This window comes from Calliphora vicina, chromosome 3 (genome assembly GCF_958450345.1).
Source record: "Calliphora vicina chromosome 3, idCalVici1.1, whole genome shotgun sequence".
NCBI classification, from domain to species: Eukaryota; Metazoa; Arthropoda; class Insecta; order Diptera; family Calliphoridae; genus Calliphora; species Calliphora vicina.
Window position 1 is genome coordinate 68556446 of NC_088782.1, and position 25007 is coordinate 68581452.

The 25007-nt window shown below is 29.7% G+C and overlaps 1 protein-coding gene across 1 annotated transcript in view; it reads right to left on the minus strand.

Annotated features, from left to right (window-relative positions):
* Positions 1–684: 684 nt before the first annotated feature.
* The window catches only part of LOC135955514 (5-hydroxytryptamine receptor 1-like), a 64528-nt gene continuing 40205 nt past the window's right edge, over positions 685–25007 (minus strand). The window contains exons 5-6 of the mRNA XM_065505864.1: positions 3006–3124; positions 685–775 (exon numbers count right to left, since the gene is read on the minus strand). Coding sequence (XP_065361936.1) covers positions 685–775; positions 3006–3124 — 210 coding nt within the window. The remainder of the gene's footprint in view (positions 776–3005; positions 3125–25007) is intronic.

Sequence of the window (25007 nt, forward strand, 5' to 3'; positions counted from 1 at the left end):
ATTTCGATCCGCTGTTATCAAAAAACTGGATTAGGGTGGTTAAAAATGTTGAAAATTTAATTTTCAAATGCGAATATCTCCTAAGCTATAAGAGATAATTGATAGCTATGTATGTAATTTTTTTAAACTCGGAACACAAACGAAGATATAGGATCGTTTCAAAAATGTAACATACCCGAGGTGTTATACTTTGAGGACCCTTGGTCGCGCCCCGGGTGGGGCCATGAGGCCCAAGTTCAAAACTTAAACTCGACAACACTTTCTCTTTGTGTGTTGAAATGCCAGATTTATTTCCAAAAAAAATTGGTGGCCAGCTATTTAGGGACAAATATTTGATTTTTTTTATCGACTGAATTTTTGTGCGATACAAATCGGGTACGATAGACTAGTCGGTAGTGTGCTGGACTATTAATCTGAGGATTGGGGGTTTGATTCCCGTCAGAGACTCTGGTTGTATTTACAGAAAAGCAAAACTCTTTGACGTTTGTGTTTTTTTTTTAAATGCAAATTTATGCAATCAAAGCATCATTTAGTTAGCTGTTGGAAATGTTTGCAGTTTTGCAGCAGCTTCATATTATTGTTGTCTTTGTGAATTTTGTATCTGAATTTATTTAGACTTCAATACCAAAGCGTTTTACCATCATTATGAATTGTAAGTAATAATTACTAAGTATGTAGAATACATTAAAGTTTTAATTCAATTTTACCTGTAATCTGTGTTGTGCCATCCCTTTGCGTTGCGGAAACTTTGCGAAATAAGCTCAAAACTGCTTTGCTATATTTTAAAAGAAAACAAAAAATAAAAGGAAAAGTTATATTAAAATTAAATTATCATTTAACATAATATGAGAAACAAAAGTATTCAAAAAGTTTTTACTTGGTTATATGACTTTCATATAAAATAACCAAGCAACACCAGCAAAGTATTTTCAAGTAAGTAGTCGCGGACTTATTCACACGCCTCGCACAAGGCTTATTCAAAGCCTCAAAAGAAAGCTTAGGTATTTTCCTTCAAAACATTTATATTGATCGATGATATCCTACTCGCATCCCACTAAGCGACCAAATAGGTCTTCAAGCTTTCTTTTGAGAAAAAAGGCCCCATTTGGAAAAAAGATTCAAAAAATTTTTATTTTTGTTCGAAAGTTTGAAGAAGTGGATATCTAAACTATTAAGGACACATTTTGTTAAGAACAATATGTAATGAATTTGTCAATTTTCTTTCATTACAATATAAGACTTACTAGCTTGACCCGGTACGCTTCGCTACCCCTGTCGAAGTAAAATAAAAAAAAATGTGAAAAGATTTTATAAGCAAATAAATGAATATAATTAATACCGGAATTTCTAGTTTGTGATTAATTGCATACTAAGCCCACACCCACCGTACCTATCCCAGCCATGTTTAGCTAAACTCCGTACAGTGATGGGAAATTAATTCATACAAAGTTTGAAGAATTTTGAAATTATAGTTCTCAAGATGTTTAGAAATAACTATTAACTTTTTTGGTAGGTGACTCACCCCCTGTTCGATCACTCCTATTTTTGGTTAAACCTCATGCACTGATAAGAAACTGAATCATGTAAAGTTTGAAGACTTTTATAGTTATAGTTCTCCAGATATTCGAAATACTATTTACTTTGTATGGTAGGTGTCACGCCCACTAATCCAATTCTTCATATTTTCACCTAACCTCCGTACTAGTAATAAGAATATCTGGAGAATTATAATAGTTAAAGTAATGCTTCAAATGAGTTATTTTGTTACCATTGTAGACAAAATATATAAATATTCGATTATTAAGTGAATCTAATTGTAAGAGTTTTTAAACTTTGTGTAAATTACGTTGATGCCAGTGTCCTGTTATGCCAGAAATTAAGAAGGGGTGCCACACACCTTGTTCCCATCCGTCCCATTTTTGGATAAACTTCATGTACTGATAAGAAATTAATTCGTATAAAGTTTGAAGGCTGTCGCAATAATAGTTCTGCAGATATTCGAAAATACTATATACTTTGCTTGGGAAGTTCCACGCCCACTTATCCACTCCCGCCCATTTTCAGCTATTCTATGTAAAACGATAAGAGAGCTATTCGGACAAAGTTGGAAGAATCTAGTAATTATAGATCTCAATATATTTAGAAATAACTAATTACTTTTTATGGGAGGTGACTCACCCCGAGTTCCGATCCTTCCCATTTTTTTTTTATTAACTTCTTGCACTGATAAGAAATTAACTAATATGAAGTTTGAAGCCTTTCACATTTACAGTTCTCCAGATATTCGAAAATAACTATTTACTTTGTATGGTAGGTGCCACGCTCACTAATTTAATACCGCCCATTTTCAGCCAAACCATGTAAAATGATAAGGGTGCTATTCGGACTAAATTTCAAGACTTCCACAATTATAATTCACCATATATTTGAAAACAACTATTTACTTTGTATGGGAGGTGTCACAGCCCCTGTTCCGATCGGTCCCATTTTTAGTTAAACTTCAAACAGTGATACGAAATTGATTCGTATAAAGTTTGAAGATAGTCACAATTTTAGTTCTGCAGATATTCGAAAATAAATATTTACTTTGTATGGGTGGTACAAATTTTGCCCTCTTTTGTCCCTTTATGGTCCAAGTTAAGAAAAACTATATAGTCTATTATTGCTTTCAAGTAAAGGAATATGTATGTTCCAAATTTCAATCAAATCGGTGCAGCCGTTTACTCTTGATTGTTTAAAAAAAAGGTACCAATTTTACCGGTTTTCCCCCTTTAAATCTCTTTCTGGTCCAAGTATTAAAAAAATAGATAGCTTCCAAGTAAGGATCTATCTACGTTCCAAAATTTCAATAAAATCGGTTCAGCCGTTTAGGCGTGATGCTCAAACAAACCAACAAACAAACTTACAAAGACATTTATATATTTATGTATATGGATTTAACTGGTCTGTCTATGACATAGACTCTATGTAATAAAACTCCAGATGGAAAAGCATAAAAGACTTACCGAAAATTTTGTCCACTGACACAATACAGCACAAAATTGATGGCAAAATTTGTTATAAACAATAATTGGAAAATGTATTGTAACACTACGGTTGTCTTCTCATTTGTAGATGATTGAGTCTGTAAAGAAAATAAACATTGAAACAGAATATTAAATACTTACATATAAGCTTTGTTCGATTTCACTTCTAGTAAAAGCCAAGTAAAAATAATCACAAAAAGTTAACAAACTAGCAAAATTTAAAATGAGTAAAAAAAAAGTACATCAAAAAATACATATTGCTTAAACGAACACATTTATTGGAAGGTCAAAAATGTTCAATCATGCATTCATAAATATGAATATGCAATTAGATTTAAGTTTTTATTTGTTTTAAATTCCATAAATACGATTATGCGTAATAGTAGCAGTGAGAGGACAATAGGACTGAGAATAAACTTATGTACGTTATGAATAAATTAAATTTGGTTTTAAAAACATGTAAATAATAAAATTCAAGCAAAAGGGTTTGTATATTGTAAAATATTATTCATAAATTTGTCCAGAATTGATCACTCCAGCGTTTTAATTTAAATAGAATTTATGCAAATAAACAAAATAACTTTATGGTATATAACTTAAAAAAGAACAAAATTTGCCTATATGGAAACAGAAAATTTCATAAAACTTCATTGTAAACCAGTAATACAGTAGCTTCGGTCATGGCCGACCATGTTATACCCAACATAGAGTTCATGAGCAAATATATTTTATCTTAAAATTTCAATAATTTTTGTCGAGTTTTCGAAGTGATTTTATACTATTTCTCATAAGAGGACATTAATAGAATGAAATTTATTTGTGTTAAACTTTCTTTGAAAACCAACCCACTGTGCAAAGCTGAACAAAAATGAATAATCAGTAAAAAGATCGATTATGCCCAACTCTACATAAAATGATAATGTATTATATATCGCACAGGTTCCTCTTAAGATCGTCAACTCAAAATTTTTCAATATTCACTTTTTGCAAGAAATCGATGTGCAGTGCACAGTGGTATGAGAAAAAAAAGAGGGAAATAAATCTGTAACTTCTTAACCCTCATGACCATACCAGGAGCGGGACCAAGGGTCCCCAAAGTAGGATACCTCTTGTATGTTCAATTTTAAAAATTATCATATTTCTTCGTTTATGATCCGATCAAAAAAATACACATATAGAATCTTCTAGCACTACATAAAACCTCCTCGTAGCTATCAATTATCTCTTACAGCTTAGGAGATATTCGCATTTGAAAATTAAATTTTCAACATTTTTACTCACCCTACTCCAGTTTTTCCAAATATTTTCCGGTTTTCTCCATTTTTCTTTTATAGAATTAACAACAGATGTATATATCAAAAAAAAACAGAACTGTTTAAAAATCATGACTGAATCCAAAGTTACATGCATTTGAATTTAAAAAATTTAAAACAGGCGTTTTTTCGCTATTTTTTTTTTTTGGGAAAAAAGTACTTTTACTCTTTTCAAGTTATCTAAAAAATTTCTAAGAGGATGAATAATGAATTTATACTGTTTGAAAAGCTAACTTTACATCAAATATTGAAACATTGAAGATGTATTGGTGAGAGAGCTACCCAGCAAACACAATGTCAAACACTTAAAATAATAACAAAATGAAGAAAGTTTAGATTTAGAATTTTTGTCAAATAAAACCAATTTATTAAATGAATATAATTTAAATTTTAAGGAAATGAAAGAATATACATTATACGGCCGAAATACTCTCAAATTTTTTATTTATTTTTAACTTTGTTTTTTTGTGTTCAATTGTAATTGAAACGCGTGTGTTTGCTATGCTTCATCCAAAAACCAACCAACAACAATGCTTATTGAATTTCTCAAAAAATGAGACATTTATTATGCTCTTTAAAAGAGCGTAACAAATGTGTTTAAATTTTTTAAACAATTGTTGTATGGGATGAACATTACTGTTTTAAACCCATTAAAAAATTTAAATCGGACAAAAACTGACTGAGTTACTGGTAGTTAAGTTGATGTACATCACTGAAAACGTTTGAATAACTCCTGAATTTGATGGTGTTTTTAAAATTTCATTACACAATTTGTACCTACTCAACATGATATATACCCACGATAAGTCGTTTTCAATTTTTGTTTCACTATAGCACCGTGTAATACATATATATTTGGATTACAATGGATAAAAATATATTTAAAAAAATTATTTACACAAAACCAAAATTAACATTTTCTCAGTAATTTTAATGTCCAGTTATTTTATTTGTCCAGCTTTTCAGATTCGCTTTTTGCGAATTTGAATCTGGCATCCCTAACCGATCGACTTAGAATCACTTTCTTAGTCGTTTAAACGATGTCCGTCCATCCGTTCGACCGTCTGGCTGGTCGGCTGGCTGTCCATGTAAACCTTGTGCACAGAGTACAGGTCGCAATTTTGACGATATTTCGATCAAATTTGGTACATATTTTCGGCACAAGGACCAAGCCTATTGAAACTGGCTGAAATCGGTCCATTATTTCACCTAGCCCCCATACAAATGTCCTTTCGAAATTGGACTTTATCGGTCATAAATGTTTAATTTATAAATGTATCTCGCTTCCCGCTTCCGAAAATCACTTTAAATAAGTTCTAAGTACTCTGAAATAATACTGTAATGTATTGCGGAATCGGGCTAATCCTAATCCCCTTAAGAAAATAGCTTGAACATTCATAATTGTCTTATAATAATTAATATCGTGATAAAATTCAATCAGGCTCCGTTTGGATTTGAAGCGAGATTAGTATGCTGAAATTTAGCTTTATAGGTTTTTTGGGAGCTTTAAAAATCGTCCTAAAATATCAAAAATCCCGATCCCGAAAATCCCGGGATTTTTCGGGTTTGGAATCCCTAATACTCAAAAAATTCAACATAGTAAACTTTCATATAGACACAAATCACACGACCTAATTTCATGGTGATCGGTCCATAATTGGTCATAGCCCCCATATAATGCCCACTTCCGAAAATCACTCAAAAATATAAATTATAGAAATTTAAAAAAAAAATGTTTTTGCACTTTTACTTAGTGGAGGGTATTATATGGTCGGGCTTGACCGACCATACTTTCTTACTTGTTTTTTTAATACCACTGTGCGCCTCTAAACTAAATCTCAACATAAAGACTAGAAAATTTAAAATACACCGGTATTGTTTATGTCATATGTTCATTAAATTTTTTATAAAATCCTTTCATATTTTTATTTTACTATAATATGTAGGTCCAGTTTTAAATAATAATTTTTAAATTTGTTTACTATTTTAAATTGAATTCAATCGTACAATGTGAAATACTTCTATAAAAATGTGGGTAATGAAACATGACTTGAACTTAAAACTGCTTTTGGGAATTACATATTTTCTTTGTGTTTCCTTTTTCTTTTATTTTATTTTATTTCATTTATTACAATTGAAGTGCTCCACATGTGTAGTTATACAGTTGGAGTGTACTTGTTTTATAAAGCAGCTTTATTTAATACTTTGTTTTTCATTTTGTTTCAAATCTGTTGGGGTTTTCCAGAACACCATAAAAAGTTGCCAAGTGTAAAAAATATCCACTAGTAACGCTTAATAATGGGACGTTGACCGAAACTAATGAGTTTTTTAAAAAATCTTTACAAATACTGTAATGTAAAAAACTATGTGGAAAGCTTTATTAAGAGTGCTGTTGAAAATAAGTGTTATTTATTGTCCATATGTTCACAATATGGAAAAAAATAAATCCTTCTGACTTTTTAGCTTAACATCTGTCATCTCAATTAATCTCTCTTAACATATGCCATTTTTTTTTTGTAGGAATATAAACTACTTTATTGGTTAAACAAACATGACGCACATGTTTTTTTGTTTGTTTATATTTTCTCAGTTAATGTTTCTTATTTCCTGAAATAAAGTATCGCTTTGTGAAAAATTATTCTGAGTAGGGACCTTATTTAAGCTACTTTTTAGCCATTATTTATTTATTTTACTGGGTGGCGTTTCAATGCTTTTCACATTTTATCTATTCATAAAAAATATACTTAAAAATCCATAGTTTTCACAAAAATAATAATTCACATAATTTAGTTAGAAATATTTAATATTCAAGTATTTTTTGTTAAATATTTATTCGCACTAATATTACAGATTAGATGGAAAACATTTCAAATTTAAAAACAAGTAAGAAAGTATATGTCAAGCCGGACATATAATACCCTACACCAAGTAAATGAGTAAAAATATTTTTCTTTTAAAATATCAATTATTTATATTCGTGAGTGATTTTCGGAAGTGGGCCTTATATGGGAGCTATGACCAGGGCTGCTAGATGAATTTGGGAAAAAATCGTCAATATCCCGATAAATAAATCGTCATTTTGAATTTTAAAAATCGCCAAAAAAAATCTGAAAATTAAAAAGGTCAAGATTTCTAACAGGAATTTTAAATTTCTACTTAAAAAGTGAACAAAAACATCACATTTATCAAAAAAAATTTCTTAAAATGGAAGTTCATAAATAAGGGATCACTAAAATAAAAAAGTAAAACTCAATTTAATTATAATATAAGATTTCATTCAGAAGTTTTTTTAAATAAAACACATAAAATAGAATTTAATGTCTAAATCTTTATTATGACCTGAAAGAACAATCTCTGACATTACTTTTAATAATTACATTACTTTAAATTCATTAAAATATAGCACCACGCTGTAGGTGGTCAATTCGGAAGGTAATAATGCCTGAGATTAAAGCATAAATTCGAGCTTGGCGGCTTCAATTGAATGGGGTAATGTCATTATATTCTGAATAAATTTTGTCAAAATAGAAAAAGTTGCATTAGAATTTTTCCGTTTTATTTCAGTAATTAATTTATTTTATTGGTTTAAAATTTAAAAATTTAATTGACAAAATTCAAAATCTAAATATTCACCAACAAAATGAGAAAATTCTTTACCTATTTCATAAAATAGTACCATATTTTCATAATGCAGAAAATCGTCATTTTCGAGAAAGAAATCGTCAAATCGTCAAATTGCTATTTTTTAAACCAAAAATCGTCAAATCTGGAAGCTATGGCTATGACCAATTATGGACCGATCACCATGAAATTAGGTCGTGTGATTTATGTCTATATGAAAGTTATTTATGTTGAATTTTGTGTATATACCAAAATTTTTAAGCGATTTATGCACGTTAAAGTGATTTTCGGAAGCGGGTCTATATGGGAGCTATGACTAATTATGGACCGATCGTAACAAAATTTGCTGACATGAATTTTGTATATATAACACTTATTTGGAGCCACATTTGTGTAGATAAAGTCCAATTTCGAGAGGACATTTGTATGGGGGCTAGCTGAAATAATGAACCGATTTCAGCCAGTTTCAATTGGCTTGGTCCTTGGACCGAAAAAGTAATATGTACCAAATTTGATCGAAATATCTTAAAAATTGCGACCTGTACTCTGCGCACAAGGTTTACATGGACAGACAACCAGCCAGCCAGACGGACGGACATCGTTTAATCTCAGAAAGTGATTCTAAGCCGATCGGTATACTTTAAGATGGGTGTTAGACTAATATTTTTGGGCGTTACAAACATCTGCACAAATGCATAATACCCTCCCCACTATGGCGGTGTAGGGTATAATTCGTTTTCCTTAATGCAATTAATTAAGTAATTATTAAGTAAGTAGTAAAATAAAAAGAACTGTGAAAATATTTTTGATACCACTCATTTCTTTTACCACTATTATAGATTGCCAGATATCCATTAATAACAATTAAAAGAACACTGGCATCAAAGTAATTTAAATAAAGTTTAATGACACACAATTACCGTTCACTTGATTCGAACCCATCCGCTTTTATCTCAAATACGTACAATGGCAACAAAATAACTCACGCTAAGTTTTGAGAATTTAAATATAGTTACGTTTTTACCTTTTAAAAACAGTGGTTTATTTGCTTTAAATATATCCGGTTTATTTTGATTGCAAATAAAAGCAGTTTAGTATATTCAAATTCTAGAGCTTTCAATGTTAATGTTACCAGCAGTGTTGCCAGTTTAGCCTTTTTGAGGCTAAATTTAGCCTTTTTATTTAGTCTTTAGCTTTTTATTTACTCTTTAGGCTTTTTTCTAGGCTTTTTTTAACTTCAAAATAGCCTTTTTTGAAATCAAAAAAGTCTAAAACCAAAATTTCGAGACTAAAGAGTAAATACAAATAAAAAGGCTAAATTTATATTTGTGAGCCATTATTAAATGAAAATTTGTAGCCCTTGTCATAAAGTACAAAACTTGTGAACATATAAAATCAAAACAACTTCACCTTCAAGATCAAAATCGCAAAGTGGGCATGGCAACTCCCATATAAAGTAAATACTAAAATTCGTATATCTGGGAAATTATAACAGCTAAAATCATGAAGCTTTGTTATGAGTGCTATTATTTTCTCTACTCTTTCGCCAAAAATACTGTTGACTTCAAATTTATTAAAAACAAGTAAGAGTACTATATTCGGCCGTGCCGAATCTTAAATACCCTCCACCTAAATATGAGAGTATAAAAACTGAAATAATATAACAATTGTTAGAAAGACTAGTTTACGCAGAAGATATTTTATTTCAAATGTACTTGTATCTATTTCAGCAATTTATAACCGAAATTCCTAGTAGAACGTATGAAATTTAAAAATTTATATACTTAATACAATATATAGTACGATTCTTGGATACAAATTACTGATCGGTGTGAAATTTTGGTTCAGTATAGATTTTTATGGATATTTGTGCAGGTTATTGTGTTTTCCTGAAGTGGTTCTTATGTGGTTATGACCAATTATGGGCTATCATCATAAAATTTGGTACATCGATTTGTTTATATATATAATAAATTTGTTTTGAATTTCAACCTGATAACTATATTTGTAAGAAATTAATGAGGATTTTAGTGATTTTCGGGAGTGGACGTTATATGGGAGCTATGGTCAAATATGGACCGATATTCACAAAATCCAGAAGTATGATTACTGGATACAAATTACTGATCTGTGCGTAATTTCATTTTGATATCGATATGTTTTTAATATTTTTTAAGGTTAATATCTTTTTTCGGAAATGGGCCTTATAGGGGAGCTATGACCAATTATCGGCCAATCTGCATAAAATTTGGTACAGTGATATCTATATATATGAGTATAATTTTTGCGAATTTTAGCATGATAAATGCATTTATAAGAGATTTATGAGTACTTAACTGATTTTTGGAAGTAGACCTTATATGGGAGCTATGGTCAAATATGGACCGATATTCACAAAATCCATTAGTATGATTTCTAAATATAAACTACGGATGTGTGTGAAATTTTGTTTTGATATTGATATTTTTTAGATATTTATGTAGGTTATTGTGTTTTTCGGAAGTGGTCCTTATATGGGAGCTATAACCAATTATCGGCCGATCTTCATAGAATTAGGTACAGCGATTTTGGTATATATGGGGATTATTTATGTCGAATTTCAACTTGATAGCGACATTTATAAGACATTTATGCTTATTTAAGAGATTTTCGGAAGTGTACTTTATATGGGGGCTATGGTCAAATATGGGCCGATCCACGAAAAATTTTGTAATATAATTTTTTTACCACGAAAATTATTTTTGCTGAATTTTATATGGATATTCCTATTCTGTAGGCATTTATAGACCATAGAACCATATTTCGGGAAGAAATTTGTATGGGAGTTAGGAGAAATCTTGGACCGATTCTTATAATTTTCACCAGAGTTACGCCTTTTATCATAAAAGTAACGAGTGCAAAATTTTATGATATTAGCTGCAATATATTTACAAAAAATGTCCAAAAATATGTGAAAATTATTTTTTTTTAGGTTGTCCCACATTTTAATTCATAACTTTGGTTCCACTGTACCGATTTCGCTGATTTTCAATACCAAACTGCTTAGGACAACAATAAACATTTTTCCTGCAACTCTACTAAGTTTGTTTGCGTATTTTGGACGTGAGCGTGTTTTACACAGACGGACAGACGGACAGACAGACGGACATGGCTCAATCGACTTAGAATTTCATAAGGATCAATAATATATATACTTTGTTGGGTCTCAGATGAATATTTCTCAATGTTACATACGGAATGACAAACTTATAAAAAAACAGTTTTTTGCTTCTACTGAAAATTTTTAAATTTTGACTCTCTTAGAGGAACCAGTGCGATATAGAAATTTTTATTAAATATTAGCATTTTATTAAATATTGGCATATCTGGAAAACTATGATATCTAGTCCAAACTTCGTACAACTTTTGTAATCATAATATTAATAGGCAAGTCGATTTCTTTAGACCCCTTTTACGCTCACATTATACATTCAATTTGGGAAAGAAATATACCATTTTAAAGGGATTTATTCACAGAAGTGCAGAATATATATTTTATTGAAATCGGTTCAGTTTTTTAGGAGTTATAAGCGTTTAAAGATGTTACTAACACATATGCAAAAACGTGTACATGTGAACCTTAAGCTAAAATGTAAACAAAGCAATGCGTGTTTGTCCAATTTGTTGTAAATAAATAAGAGAAACAATTAAACTGTATTGATTTCGCTCTGTTTTAAGTGAGAGTTGTTATAGAAAACAAAGAAGAAGACTTTAGTAATTTAAAGTCATTTAAAAAAAATATATGTATATGTATTTTGAATGTGTTTTTTTTATTTTCTAACTCCCATATGCATTAAAAAATTTTTAAATAAATCATACGGGGGTAAATATGTAATTGTACATAAGTAAATAGTTATTTTATAATATGTGCGAACTATAATTGTGACAGTTTTCAAACTTCATACGAATCAATTACTGCATGAAGTTTAATCATAAATGGGACAGGTCGGAAAAATGGTGAGTCGCCTCCCATACAAAGTAAATAGTTATTTCTAAATATTTTGTGAATTATAATTGCAAGATTCTTCAAACTAAATGGCTCTTTTATAATTTTGCATAGTTTCACCAAATTATACTTCAAAATAAAAATTTTAAATATTTTTAGGTAAACAAATTTTATTTTTTAACAGTTGTTTTTCAATTTTTTTTAAATTTTTTTTTAAATTTTTTTTTTAATTTTTTTTTTTTAAAAAAATTTTAAATTTTTTTTTTAATATTTAGCGAAAAAAAACTTTTGGTGAAAAAAAAATCGGGGTTTTTTCCGATTTTGACCCATTGTAGGTCCAACTTACTATGGTCTTATATACATACGTCATTGCAAAGGTCTTTGAACTATCTATAATTAGATATCCCTATTGTCTATATTAATGACTTAGTAATCCAGATATAGGTCAAAAATCGAGGTTGTCCGGGTTTTTTCCTTATATCTCAGCCATTTGTGGACCGATTTTCTTGATTTTAAATAGCGACCGAGACGGGAGAATTCCGGAGATATTGATGTATGAATCAATGAAGTTATTTGGGAGCTTCGGAAAGTTGATTTCAACAGACAGACGGACATGGCTTAATCTACTCCAGAATATATATCGAGAATCCAGAATATATGAACTTTATAGGGTCGGAAATGAAAAATGTAGAAATTACAAACGCAATGATGAACTTATATATACCCTTCTCACGAAGGTGAAGGGTATAAAAACGAGCGTGATAGCATTAATTGTAGGCTACATTATTAATTATAGGATACATTTTCTTTAAAAATTCCAAGTGGCCGTGGCACTTCTCATACAAAATTAAATGGTTTTATTAGCGAGTATCTTGCGAACTGTAATAGTGGGAAGTTTAAAATTTTGCACGATTTTATTTGTTTACCATTGTACGTAATTAGGCTGAAGGCGGACGGTATTGTATTAGTGGGCGTGTCACCACCCATACATAGTACATAGTTCTTTTCAAATATCTGGATAACTAAAATTGCGAAATACTTTAAACTTTGTACAAATCATTTTCCTATCACTGCACGAAGTTTGTTTATAAATTGACGGGATTGGAATAAGGGGATAATAGCCTTATATTTTTTTCAAGAGTATTATAATATCGAAAGTCATCAAACTGTGTCCGAATCTCTTTATTATTATTATAATAAGTATGTAGTTTGGATAAAAATGGACGAGGCCGATTAGTGGACATGGCCTCTCCCATATACATTAAATAGTTATTATTGAATATCTGATGAGTTATTTGATTATCATAGTACACATCGTCGCCTGATTTTAAAAATCAAATGATGCAGTTTTGTAGAGAAATGTTTAAAAATGAAATGTGCATTTATAGTTTTAAGAACAATTTTATTTTATTTTTAAAAAATTTAAGTAAAGTCCAAAAATTTACTTATATTTTCGCCCAATTCAGTTGTTTGTATATGTATAATTTTCCTAATAATACCATTTACCGTTAACATATTTGAAAAATATAACATTTCTCTATAAATTTAAAAAAAAATTATGGGGATATCATAAATCGTTAACAAGATATGCCCAAATCTATAAGTCTCTAAAAATTATTTTATTTTTGATTTTAAATGGAAAAAAAATGTAGTCCCACTTTCCTCCAAGCTGTTTTTAAAAAAATGAAAGGTGGGAGTGTCTTGTTTCGATTAAAAAAAATAGTTTTCGGAACAGGATGAAAACTTAACATTTTATGTCGAATAATAAACTAAATATCAATGTATGGGTTTCGTGGGCGGTGGGCGTGACCGATTTTATTGAAACTCGGCATGCGTTCCTTTGTTTCAATAAATGTATGTACCAAATAGTGTTTATAAACCGGTTAACCGAAAACCCGGTTTTTCTTCGAAATGTCGGTTTTTTGCGAACCGGTATTTCTGTATTTCTGCGAATTTATAAACGTTTATACACGTTTATAAACATTGAGTGACTATTTAATTCTGTGGTTGTTGTACATTTTAAATAAATAAAGAGTTGTTACAATTTTTAAACTACTAAACGGCTTTTATTTGCAATCAAAAGTATCCGGTTTATTTAAAGGAAATAAACCAACGTTTTGAAAAGGTTAAAACGTAACAATGTTAACCATTCCTGACTACTACAAATAAATTTTAAAGCTATGTATACTGCTGTGTTTAAACTTTTAAAATAATTCCTTTCAATGTCGGTTAGCCGGTTTTTTCGAAGTCGGTTAACCGAAAACCCGATTTTTTAAAAGTCCAATTTTCGGTTAACCGACAAACCGGTTTTTTAAAAAGTCGGTTTTTTATAAACACTAGACTTTTGCTTGGATATAAACAATTTTATGCGAAAAAATCAATTTGGATTGCCGATTTTGATAAAATTTAACTTTTTTCTTAATTTAGTCCATAAAATTCTCGGTGCCAAATTTCAATGCTCTACGACACTCCTTATAATTTTTGCACAAAAATGTGGGCATGTCCGATTTATATATACCAAATTTCTAGACTTCTACTTGGATAGGAAAAATTTTATGCGAAAAAATCTATTTGGATTGTATGGGCAGTGGGCGTTGGGCTTGGTCTATTTTGATAAAATTTTATTTTTTTCTTAGTTTGGTCCATATAATTCTCGGTGCGCTCTACGACCACTCCTTATAATTTTTGCCAAAAAATGTGGGGCGTAGCAACCAAAAAGTTTAAAATTGAGTTTTAAATTGATATTGGTATACAGCACATCAAGGCACAAGTCTTCACAAATTTTCAGCTTACTATTTTTATTAAATGCATAGTCGACGATATGTGTGAAGTATATGGTTATAGGATTAACATTTACCCTGTTTTTAATTAAAATAATTTTCTGTCAATATTCATGTAAATTAAAACAGTCACTTAATCCGTAAATGACTGAAAACACTGCATTAAAAACAATGTAAAACACGCGAATCTATAACCACATTGTAACCTTTTATGTACCTTTTGTGTATTATATTTCTATCATATTTGCACTTTTAATAGTTGTCCGTTTAATTAAAATTACAATTAAAACGGAAACAAACTGAACTGACATTTAAGGTAACATTTTGAACTTTATGTCTTTTGTATGAGAAAACATATGTACATTGACTGGGAGGCATTTGGATAGCAACATAATGATATTTGTACTTAAATGATTTTATAGTCTTCAACAAAAAATAATTAAGAATTCTTAGAACAATAGGTTATAAGTTACAAGGATGGAAAAAAAACATCTCATAGAGTTCTTGACAAATTTGTGCAAATTTCATCTCCATGGGAAGACATCCGTTTCAAATGTTGGTTCACTTGATATGAAATCAAAGAAATTAATAACAAAATTTTCTGATTTTAAATAAAATTTAATAAATTAATCGAATAATTTTTTATATTCGTTATTCGTTCGAATAATCGGGGAAATTTAAAAACTAATCGATAACACGCACAATAAAATAACGGTAAAACTTTATTTTTTTATTCGATCAATATTAAACTCGAATAATTGACAACCCTAGTAACCAAATTATATTGATGGTAGATACAGATGATTCATTACCGCCGAATATAACACTCTTGTTGTGGTTGTTCACTTTATGGTGTCGAATGTACACACGTTTAAGCAATGTGCACGTATTGCTTCCAGAAGATTTCCTTTATGGCACAATATAAAATTCTTTTTCACTTTTAATTATTATTATTTTGTTGAAAGAAAATCTTCATCACTGAGTTGAAAACCACTACACGAATATATGTCAGTCATTATTTGACTGGTATTAAAGACAGTGGAATGAGATGGGGAATATGAAATTAATAATTATGGGGATACCCTGCAATAACTTACATTACAAAGTAATGAGTTAAAATATTAATTTAATTACTATCCACTACTTATACATTGACATTTCAATTCTTTAATTTAACACGGTGATGTCATTGGAGGTTAAATAAGTCAGTGCAACAAAAAAAAAGTCAGTCACTTTTTTTATGGTCCCCAAGGATTTGGATCCTTGGATGTCATTGCAAAAAAGTGATTATTTTCTCAGGCTCATATCTTGCAAACAGTTTGGAATTTTGGATTTACTCTCTGAGGCAAAGTTGTAGCCTTTGTTATGAAGAACAAAACTTGTGAACATATAAAATCAAAAAAACTTCATCTTCAAGATCAAAATCGAAAAAACTTTAAAAAAAATTCGAAATAAATTGTTTTAAAGCTGCCGAAAAGTATGCTGTAGTTTATAATAGTTTTTAAACCCTACACCACCATAATGGGGAGGGTATTATGCGTTTGTGCAGATGTTTGTAACGCCCGTCTGGTTGGCTGGCTGGCTGTCCATGTAAACCTTGTGCGCAGAGTACAGGTCGCAATTTTGAAGATATTGCGATCAAATTTGGTACATATTATTCGGCCCAAGGACCAAGCCTATTGAAACTGGCTGAAATCGGTCCATTATTTCACCTAGCCCACATAAAAATGTCCTTCCGAAATTGGACTTTATCGGTCATAAATGTTTAATTTATAAATGTATCTCCACAAATTGCGCTCCAAATAAGTTTTATATATACAAAATTCATGTCACCAAATTTTGTTACGATCGGTCCATAATTAGTCATAGCTCCCATATAGACCCGCTTCCGAAAATCACTTTAACGTGCACAATTCAACATAGTAAACTTTCATATAGACATTAATCGCACGACCTAATTTCATGGTGATCGGTCCATAATTGGTCATAGGCCCATATAAGGCCCACTTGCGAAAACCACTCAAAAATATAAATTATTGAAATTTTAAAAGAAAAATGTTTTTGCTCTTTTACTTAGTGTAGGGTATTATATGGTCGGGCTTGACCGACCATACTTTCTTAATTGTTTTTTTATTTTTTTACATTTTTAAATGTAATGCAAAGGGAAAATAAATTTATTATTTTTTTATTGAGAATAAAAAAAGTTTTTAATTTTTTGAAGCAGTTTTTAAATTTACATAAAAAATAGGTCTACTTCGGAAGATTCTGCACCTGGTACTAATTCATGTTTTCAAATTATTTTTACTATGGCACTTCCCAAAATATTAGCTTTGAGATAAATTTATACAATCTTGCTGTTTTGTAATATATTTTTGTTTACTGCATTGCCGATAACCTGCATTACCGAACATCGGAAAAAACTACAAGATGAAGCTAATTACTGCGAGTTATGTATCTGGAAGTCATTAATGAGATTAGCGGAAATGAACGATACACATATTATACATATGGGCAATTCCACGAGAATCGCTACCACGACTGAAAACACAAAAACCCTTGAAACTTTTTTTCAAGATGATTTGAATATAAGAAAATAACAAAATGTTACTATGTAAAGTATTTAGATCATATTAAAACATTTTAAAGACAAAAATAATAGTTTAAACTGATTATGTTTAATTTTCTAATGTTTAGGTATGTTTTAGGCTAAAATTGCGGCGAAAACTAGGGTCCCAATTAGCTTGTAGTATGAAATGAATTTGACCCTGATTGTTTTTTTTTGCTATTGTCAAATTGTTTATTGAAACCGAATGTATATTTTCTATTCACTTTTTTAGTTTTTATATACATATATTTACAGAATATATATTGTTTTATTATAAGAGAAAAATCTGTCACGTACTGTATGTCACGTACTTTTTTATTTAAATATGACGGATTGTAAAGGAAAAATATTTCGTTTAGTGTAAGAAAGTAAAAGAAAACAACGCCTCTTACGATTCGCATATTTCTGTACTTCAAAATGACTTCCGTTTTATGTCACGCACGATATACCCTTATTTCGCTCAATATTTTGGACAACAATATTTTGAAAGAACTTTTTATTATTTTAAAATATAGTACCCTCTGAATGGAACATAAAGACCAAATTATTTTTCAGATACTCTTATTTTTGCTAAATCTATTCCACTCTATAGGCATACAAATGTCACGTACGATGATATGGAATTGCCCATATATCAAAGTGTAGGAAATTATGTCCTCTTTTCAAAAATGTACAAAATTTTTTAGAATTAAAAAATTGCTAGAATACTTTTTTCAAAAATATGGGAATCAAAAATGTTAGCTGATTTTTTTTTGGAAAATTTTTATTTTTAAAATGCAACAAAAGTTTTGTTTATTAATCGTTTTACACCTATAAAGAAACTTTTGATCCAAATCCAAAAGGAGATAATATATGTTTTTCTACTTTTCTTGTAGATTCTACAAATATAAAAACTGTTCAAATCGGATCTCGTTTAAAAATTGAATATAATTTTTAAACGAGATACCGCAATTCGGGGCCTTCGCCCCCTTAGTGTTTAAATATATTTCCAATTTTTTTCATTGCCCCACTATGCAGAGTGAAATTGCTACGATAATAAATAAATATTGTCAAAAAGTAAAAACAGCAAAGCAAGTGCAAGAAGTTATAACATTTTTTTATTTTTTGACCAAACATCAAAAAAGTTCTTAATTATAAAAACCGCTTAACAAATGCGATTTAAAATATTCTGTCGATCGGTTCATTAAATATTTAAGGATATTTGTTTATGTTATAAAAGTACACTGAGGGAAAACTTGCAACTTAAACATAAGAACGCGTCATATTAAATCAATAATGTTCATTATAATAGATTTCAATAGAAAAATTATGTTGAAATACAATAAATCAATAATTTTCAACTTTAAATTAACAATTTTCCATATTGAAATAAAAAATTTCAACATTACTAGACTTTCGTCAATGTTTCTTATTGATTCAATATGGTTTTTATTGATTTTAAGTTGTTTTTTCTCTGGGTGTATATTTTGGTTTATGAAATTTTATGTTCTTAAAAAAATTTAATGCCTGCAGGATTTTTTAATTATAATATGAAACAGACGTTTATTTTATTTACTTCCAGTACAACAGCATTTATCTCTGTTTTAATGCCCAAACGACTCGGAGATGTCAATTATAAAGAAATTGTGTTTACGCAATATGATAGCCAAATCCAAAAAAGTCTAAATGGATGAAACATACATTTTTTAGAAATTCACGGCAATTCTTGGTGACCTGACATCCACGAGATATACCTAAAAGTGTAACAAATTAGAAAATCTTTTAAATGATGTTGTCAAAATTTGCGCTCCGATATGTGTCAATGATTTTTTTTTTCATTTCAAAAGAAAATATTGTTACGTTTTTACCTTTTAAAAACGGTGGTTTATTTCCTTTAAATAAAGCGGATACTTTTGATTGCAAATAAAAACAGTTTAGCAGTTTCAAATTAGTAACAACTCTTTATTTATTCAAATTTACACAACAACAGAGTAAATACCCTGCAGGAAGTGTCAATAGTGAAACTATACTGACTTACTATTGACACAGCCACCAGTACTAGTGACTTATTTTACCCCAGACAATGCTATTTACCATAGACATTTAACATGTGCGTCATTGGAAGTCTACTACTGACGATATTACTATTGACTAGATACTTATTCACATTTTAGTAATTCTAATCTACACTTTTGGTACTTTTCTGAAGTAGATGTAAATAATGAAACTGCATATTTTGTTAACTTTTGATGTAATATTAAATAAATTAAAAAACGAAATGGTATGAATTCATTATAGATGGAAGAGTCGTATTCGTTGACGCTTCTTTGATAATGTCGCTAAAAAGTCACCAAAATAGTCGACAAAACTGGTGACTTGGAGACACTTGTCCCCAGGTTTCCTTCAGGGTAGTCACTCTGTGTTTAAATGCACACAAACACATTTATAATTCACAAACTTATACTTTAACGGAGTTAATTTGTCTTTACTTAACGATGCTTCAAATTAGGCTGACTCGTTGGTGTTCTCACGGCCAATTTATATACCATATATTACCATCTAGATGCTTCTTGAAGATTATATTTCTACAATGATGTTAACGGATAAAACTAGTATATTCGAATTCTAGAGCTTTTAATGTTAATAATAGCAGCTTAAACATTTAGTGTAGAAGATTCTACTGATGGACAAGTTTATAAACATGATGAATGTTGCAGGCAGTCATTACAGACCGTTAAATTCAAATCGCTAATGCAAATTCGTAACAATATATACAAACCATGTGAATTAAGTTTCAGCGATTCTCTCATATATTTAACAAAATTCCGAAAATTGAGTTAAACGATTTGGCAACTGAAGCATCCAATTATAGAACTCTGGCTTGTTTGAATTAACTTCAATAACATAGAATCCTTACTGGGTACATATCAGTTTTAACAAATGTGTACTGATCCAATAAACCAAACAATATTAAAACAATATCATTGAATAATTTCAATAATAAACTACACGTTGTATGTACTATGTATGTACATTGTAATCGCCGCATAAAATGATATCGTTTTCGCTACAATACTTATTGTTCTTTGAATTATTGATTAGGAACAATTAAAAAATTAAATAAGCTATCAATAAATAATTTCATCTCATTTCACTATTTAGGCTTATGAGGAAATTTGATAGATTTTTCAGCAATTTTAATTTCAACTGAAATTCATTTGAAAACAATAGAGAACAATTTTTATTTATTTTTTTTGTTAATGTTGGGTTTATTTTAAGCTATTACACAATTTATACTTTTCTGAGATTTTGATAACTTTAATGAGTTATTTTTCCTGTGAGTAAATTAAAAAATGTTTTAATATTTACCGCCATATGAAACATAAATAATTACACTTTTCTCAAATTGTGTAGTTTTTTTCCCGCAACTTTAATAACATTTAAACACGTACAAAGAAAGAATTTAATAACGTACAAAGTTTTAGTTAATAATAGTAGAATAATGAAAAATAATTTTGTTTAATATTACGTTGTATGCGGTGTCATTATAAAAACTGTGTGTGGTATTTATTCATTAAATGAAAAATACAGAAACTTCTAATGAAAGTGGTAAAAAAACTAATTTGTTAGTTCAAGTATGTTTAATATTTAATATGGGCGCATTTTCAGTTTCATTACATTTTAATATCTTGGTTCGATTTTTTTAAAAAAATGTAGGGCGTGCTTTTGTTGACAACTAAATTACCATTAATACACAAATAATTTCAGAGCAATATCAATTATGAATCTAAAACCATAATCTAAGAGCAATATATTATGATAAGATTTATGAATGTACTAGCTGAACCGACAGACGTTGTCCTGTCCAAGCAAAATATATAAATCAATGTACATATTTTGAGTTTTTATATAAAAAATCGATTTTTGTTTAGAAATATGAGTGATCACAGATCGAGCTGCTTTTCTTTATTAAACGCTTATTGGCTAAGTTATTAGCGATTTTAGATATTGTGAGTTTTTATATAAAAAATCGATTTTTGGCCAACGCAAATAGAAACACTCATCGTTTCTCGGATGGACATAATGTGTTTTGTTGGAAAACAAATAGGGGAAAAATAAAACTGCAATTCCTTGTTTCCGCCGTTGAAATTTCTTTGACGATTGATTCCAAGTATTATATCTTGGCATTTCGGAGTATAGCAGCGTTGTGGTCAATGTTGTAGATGGCGGTCGATCAACCATTTTCCAGATGCCATGTCACCACCTTTGTTCACATATTTACAGCATTGGAGAAGTGGGCGTATTAGTGAGCGTAAAAAACTTTTGTGGACTATTGCGAACATTTAAAAATAAATAGCCAAATCGGTCCAGGCGTTCTGCGATTTTAGATATATCGAAAATAAGTGGGCGTGGTAAATTTTTCTTACGAATTTACTGCGAACATTTAAAAACAAATTAGCCAAATAGACGTTTTCCGATTTTAGATAAATCGAAAAAAAAGTGGGTGTAAATGTGGGCGTGGTCAGTTTTTCCTTCAGTAAAAACTTAAATTGGATAACTACACTGAGGGAAAAACGACGTTGCAAAATCGACAACGGTTGGTGTCATTTTGACACCATACAGTGTCACTTTTTTCGACACCGTACGTTTACAATTTGTAAACAAACGGGTACGAATCGACAACGCAATGTTGTTAAATTATTTGCGACGCATTTCAACGTGAGTTGCTTTTTATAAGTGTGTTTTAATTTTATTTACATTAAACAATTTAAAATATTTTAATAAATAATAAAGGGTAATAGTGATGCAAATAAATGGTTAAAAAAACAAAATATAAAAGAAAGTGTAATTATGTTTGATTGTGAATTTGTGTTGATGCAGATGAAGATACAGGCAGTGCAGTCAGTGAAGATCCAGACAGAGAAGACCACCGAATCCAGTGACGACATACAACGCCAAATGGAAACTTATAGTTTTTATATTTAAGTATTTATAAGTATTGTATTAAAAAAATGTAAAAAATAAAGAAATTGTTATTTATATTAATTACCAAAAAAAATAGAAAGGAAACATTTTCAGGTGTCAAATCGTACACGAACGGTATCAAGTCGACAACTTATGGTGTCAAATTGACAACGGTCTGGTGTCAAATCGTACACGAACGGTGACAAATTGTCAACGGTCTGTTATAAAATCGTACACGAACGGTGTCAAATCGACAACGGATGGTGTCAATTCCGCAACGGAATGGTGTCATATTTTCGTTGTCAAATTGACACCGTTCGTGTACAATTTGTGCACATACGGGGTTGATACACTATTGACACCGAATGGTGTCAAATCGGACACGGATGTGTTCATTTTTTCTCTGGGTGTACGAACATTTAAACAAAAAATTAGCCAAATCGATGTATCCGTTTTCCGATTTTAGATAAATTGAAAAAAGTGGTCGTAAAAGTGGGCGTGGTAAATTTTTCATTTCGTAAAAAGCTAAGTTGGACTATGACCAACATTTTAAAAAAAAAATTGTCTAAATTGGTCCGGCCCACAGTGGGAGAAAACCCTAATTTAGTGGAACTAAATTCGTATCTTCTAAACGCTTGGCCAAATTAATTTCATTTATATGGAAATATTGCAGGCAAGGAGGTAAGCTAATAAAGTAATGCAAAATGGGTACTGCTACTACAGTAGAATTAGCGGGAGAGGCTGCTAAACTACACTACCTCGGAAGAAATTCTATACTTTTTTCAATTGTAAGAAATTATTTTAATATATCTTTCAAAAAATTTAAATTATATAAGTAATTTTATTTATAGCGAGTAACTATTTAAATCTATAGATTTTGGACATTTGCCCTATTGCCGGCATATTATTATTAGTTATGAAATGATTTTATTTAATTATTATAAATAATTTAGTTATAATTAAACAATGAAATAAAGAATAATTAAGCTAACTAACACTTGTTACAATTTTGTGAATTTTTATTACGAGATTTTTAAAATTTATTTAAATTAGTCGACTTCAGAGTCTGATGAATCACTAGGAAGTAATGGATCCAACAAAAGTTGCCTAACATCTTTCGATAACGAATCCACTTTTTTATAGCTTGCAGATGAAACTAGAGATGCTAATCGGGACTGATTTTTGAAAATCCCGGGGTTCGGGATTTGGTAAAGAATCCTGAAATCCCGACCCGGGATTTTCGGGAAATCTAAAATCCCGAAAATTATAAGAAAGAAACGTACATAATTATGTCTTTACAATTGAAAGAAAATTTTTTATTTAGCAATTAATTTTTATTAGACACCAAAAAGCTTAAAATACTTGCATGAGTACATTATATAAGAACAAATAACAATAAAGTATGTACATTACGGTGGGTCGATTTTTTTGACGAAAAAAAAACCAAGAAACGATAGGTCTAAAATCAAATCCTATTTTGCGCAATTTTAGTACGAGATTTTACATCGTCCCAACGATAAAAATTTCTTAAAAAAATTATATAAATTCACCTCGCACTTCTTCGCAGCTAAATTTTTTACCATATGTAGTCTGTAATATGGCCTTGATATTGGTAAACAAATTAGGACTGCATCTTACAGCATTAGTAACTGGCAACCTTCCGAAAATTCAAAAAATAAAAAAAAAAATTCTATAAGAATATGGCCATTGGTTATCACAAATAGCGGAAAATATATTTTTATTTTTCTGATTTACCAAGCCTCATATTCCATCTACATAAAAAAAGTAAAAATACAACTTAAAGAAAACCTTGTACTAGCCAGCTTAATAACAACTTTGAAACCAATTCTTCATAAAAAAAATTTCTGAAATATTTTTTACATTTAAATAGTTGTCAATACCAAACCACTGAAGTTATTAATAAATGTTAAATATTTTTAAGTACAGCAACAACTATAGATTGAAACTACATAACAATAAATCAAATATGCGAAAGTTTTTTTTTTTATTTTGCGCCACTAAATTGTTGATTTCTCCCACAGTGGCGGCCGTTCTGAACTGATGCAACCAACGACAATTGATTTTTATTTTATAGAAGAAGAAGATAGATTATGGTTATTATTAGTATCATAAAACATCAGAATATGTTCTGAAATTATCATATTATGATACAAATCAATCATAATATGTTGTCAAATATTCATATTATGATATAATTCAATCGTAATATGGCCCAATTAAATCATATTATGATCCAATGAAATCATAAGCATATTATTATTAAAATTTATTTTTAGAAATACAAAATTTTATTTTAATTGGTTTTAATTTTAATTAAAATATTATTGACATTTATTGTTATCCGCTCTAGGAATGATAAAGATAATATACAAATAAAACTATACAGCGAATGAGAATTACAGACACTTGTAAAAATAACAAAGCTTAGACAAACACCAACACTCACAAATGGTGGAAAAATACGCTACTAAACGTAAACATATTTTGTTTACATCTTAAACATATTATGACTACGCGTATAGAAACTTAACATTTAATGGTTGTACATAATAATACTATGTTTACCAATTTATCATTATTTAGTTGTTCGAAAAATAATTATGATTCGGTAATTGCCCCTACGCCCTTCAGACTTTGACCTATTTTTTATCAAAATATCAACTTTGTTCTTAAATCCTAAAGCTGACATCAGAAAACGGAAAACAGCTTTGG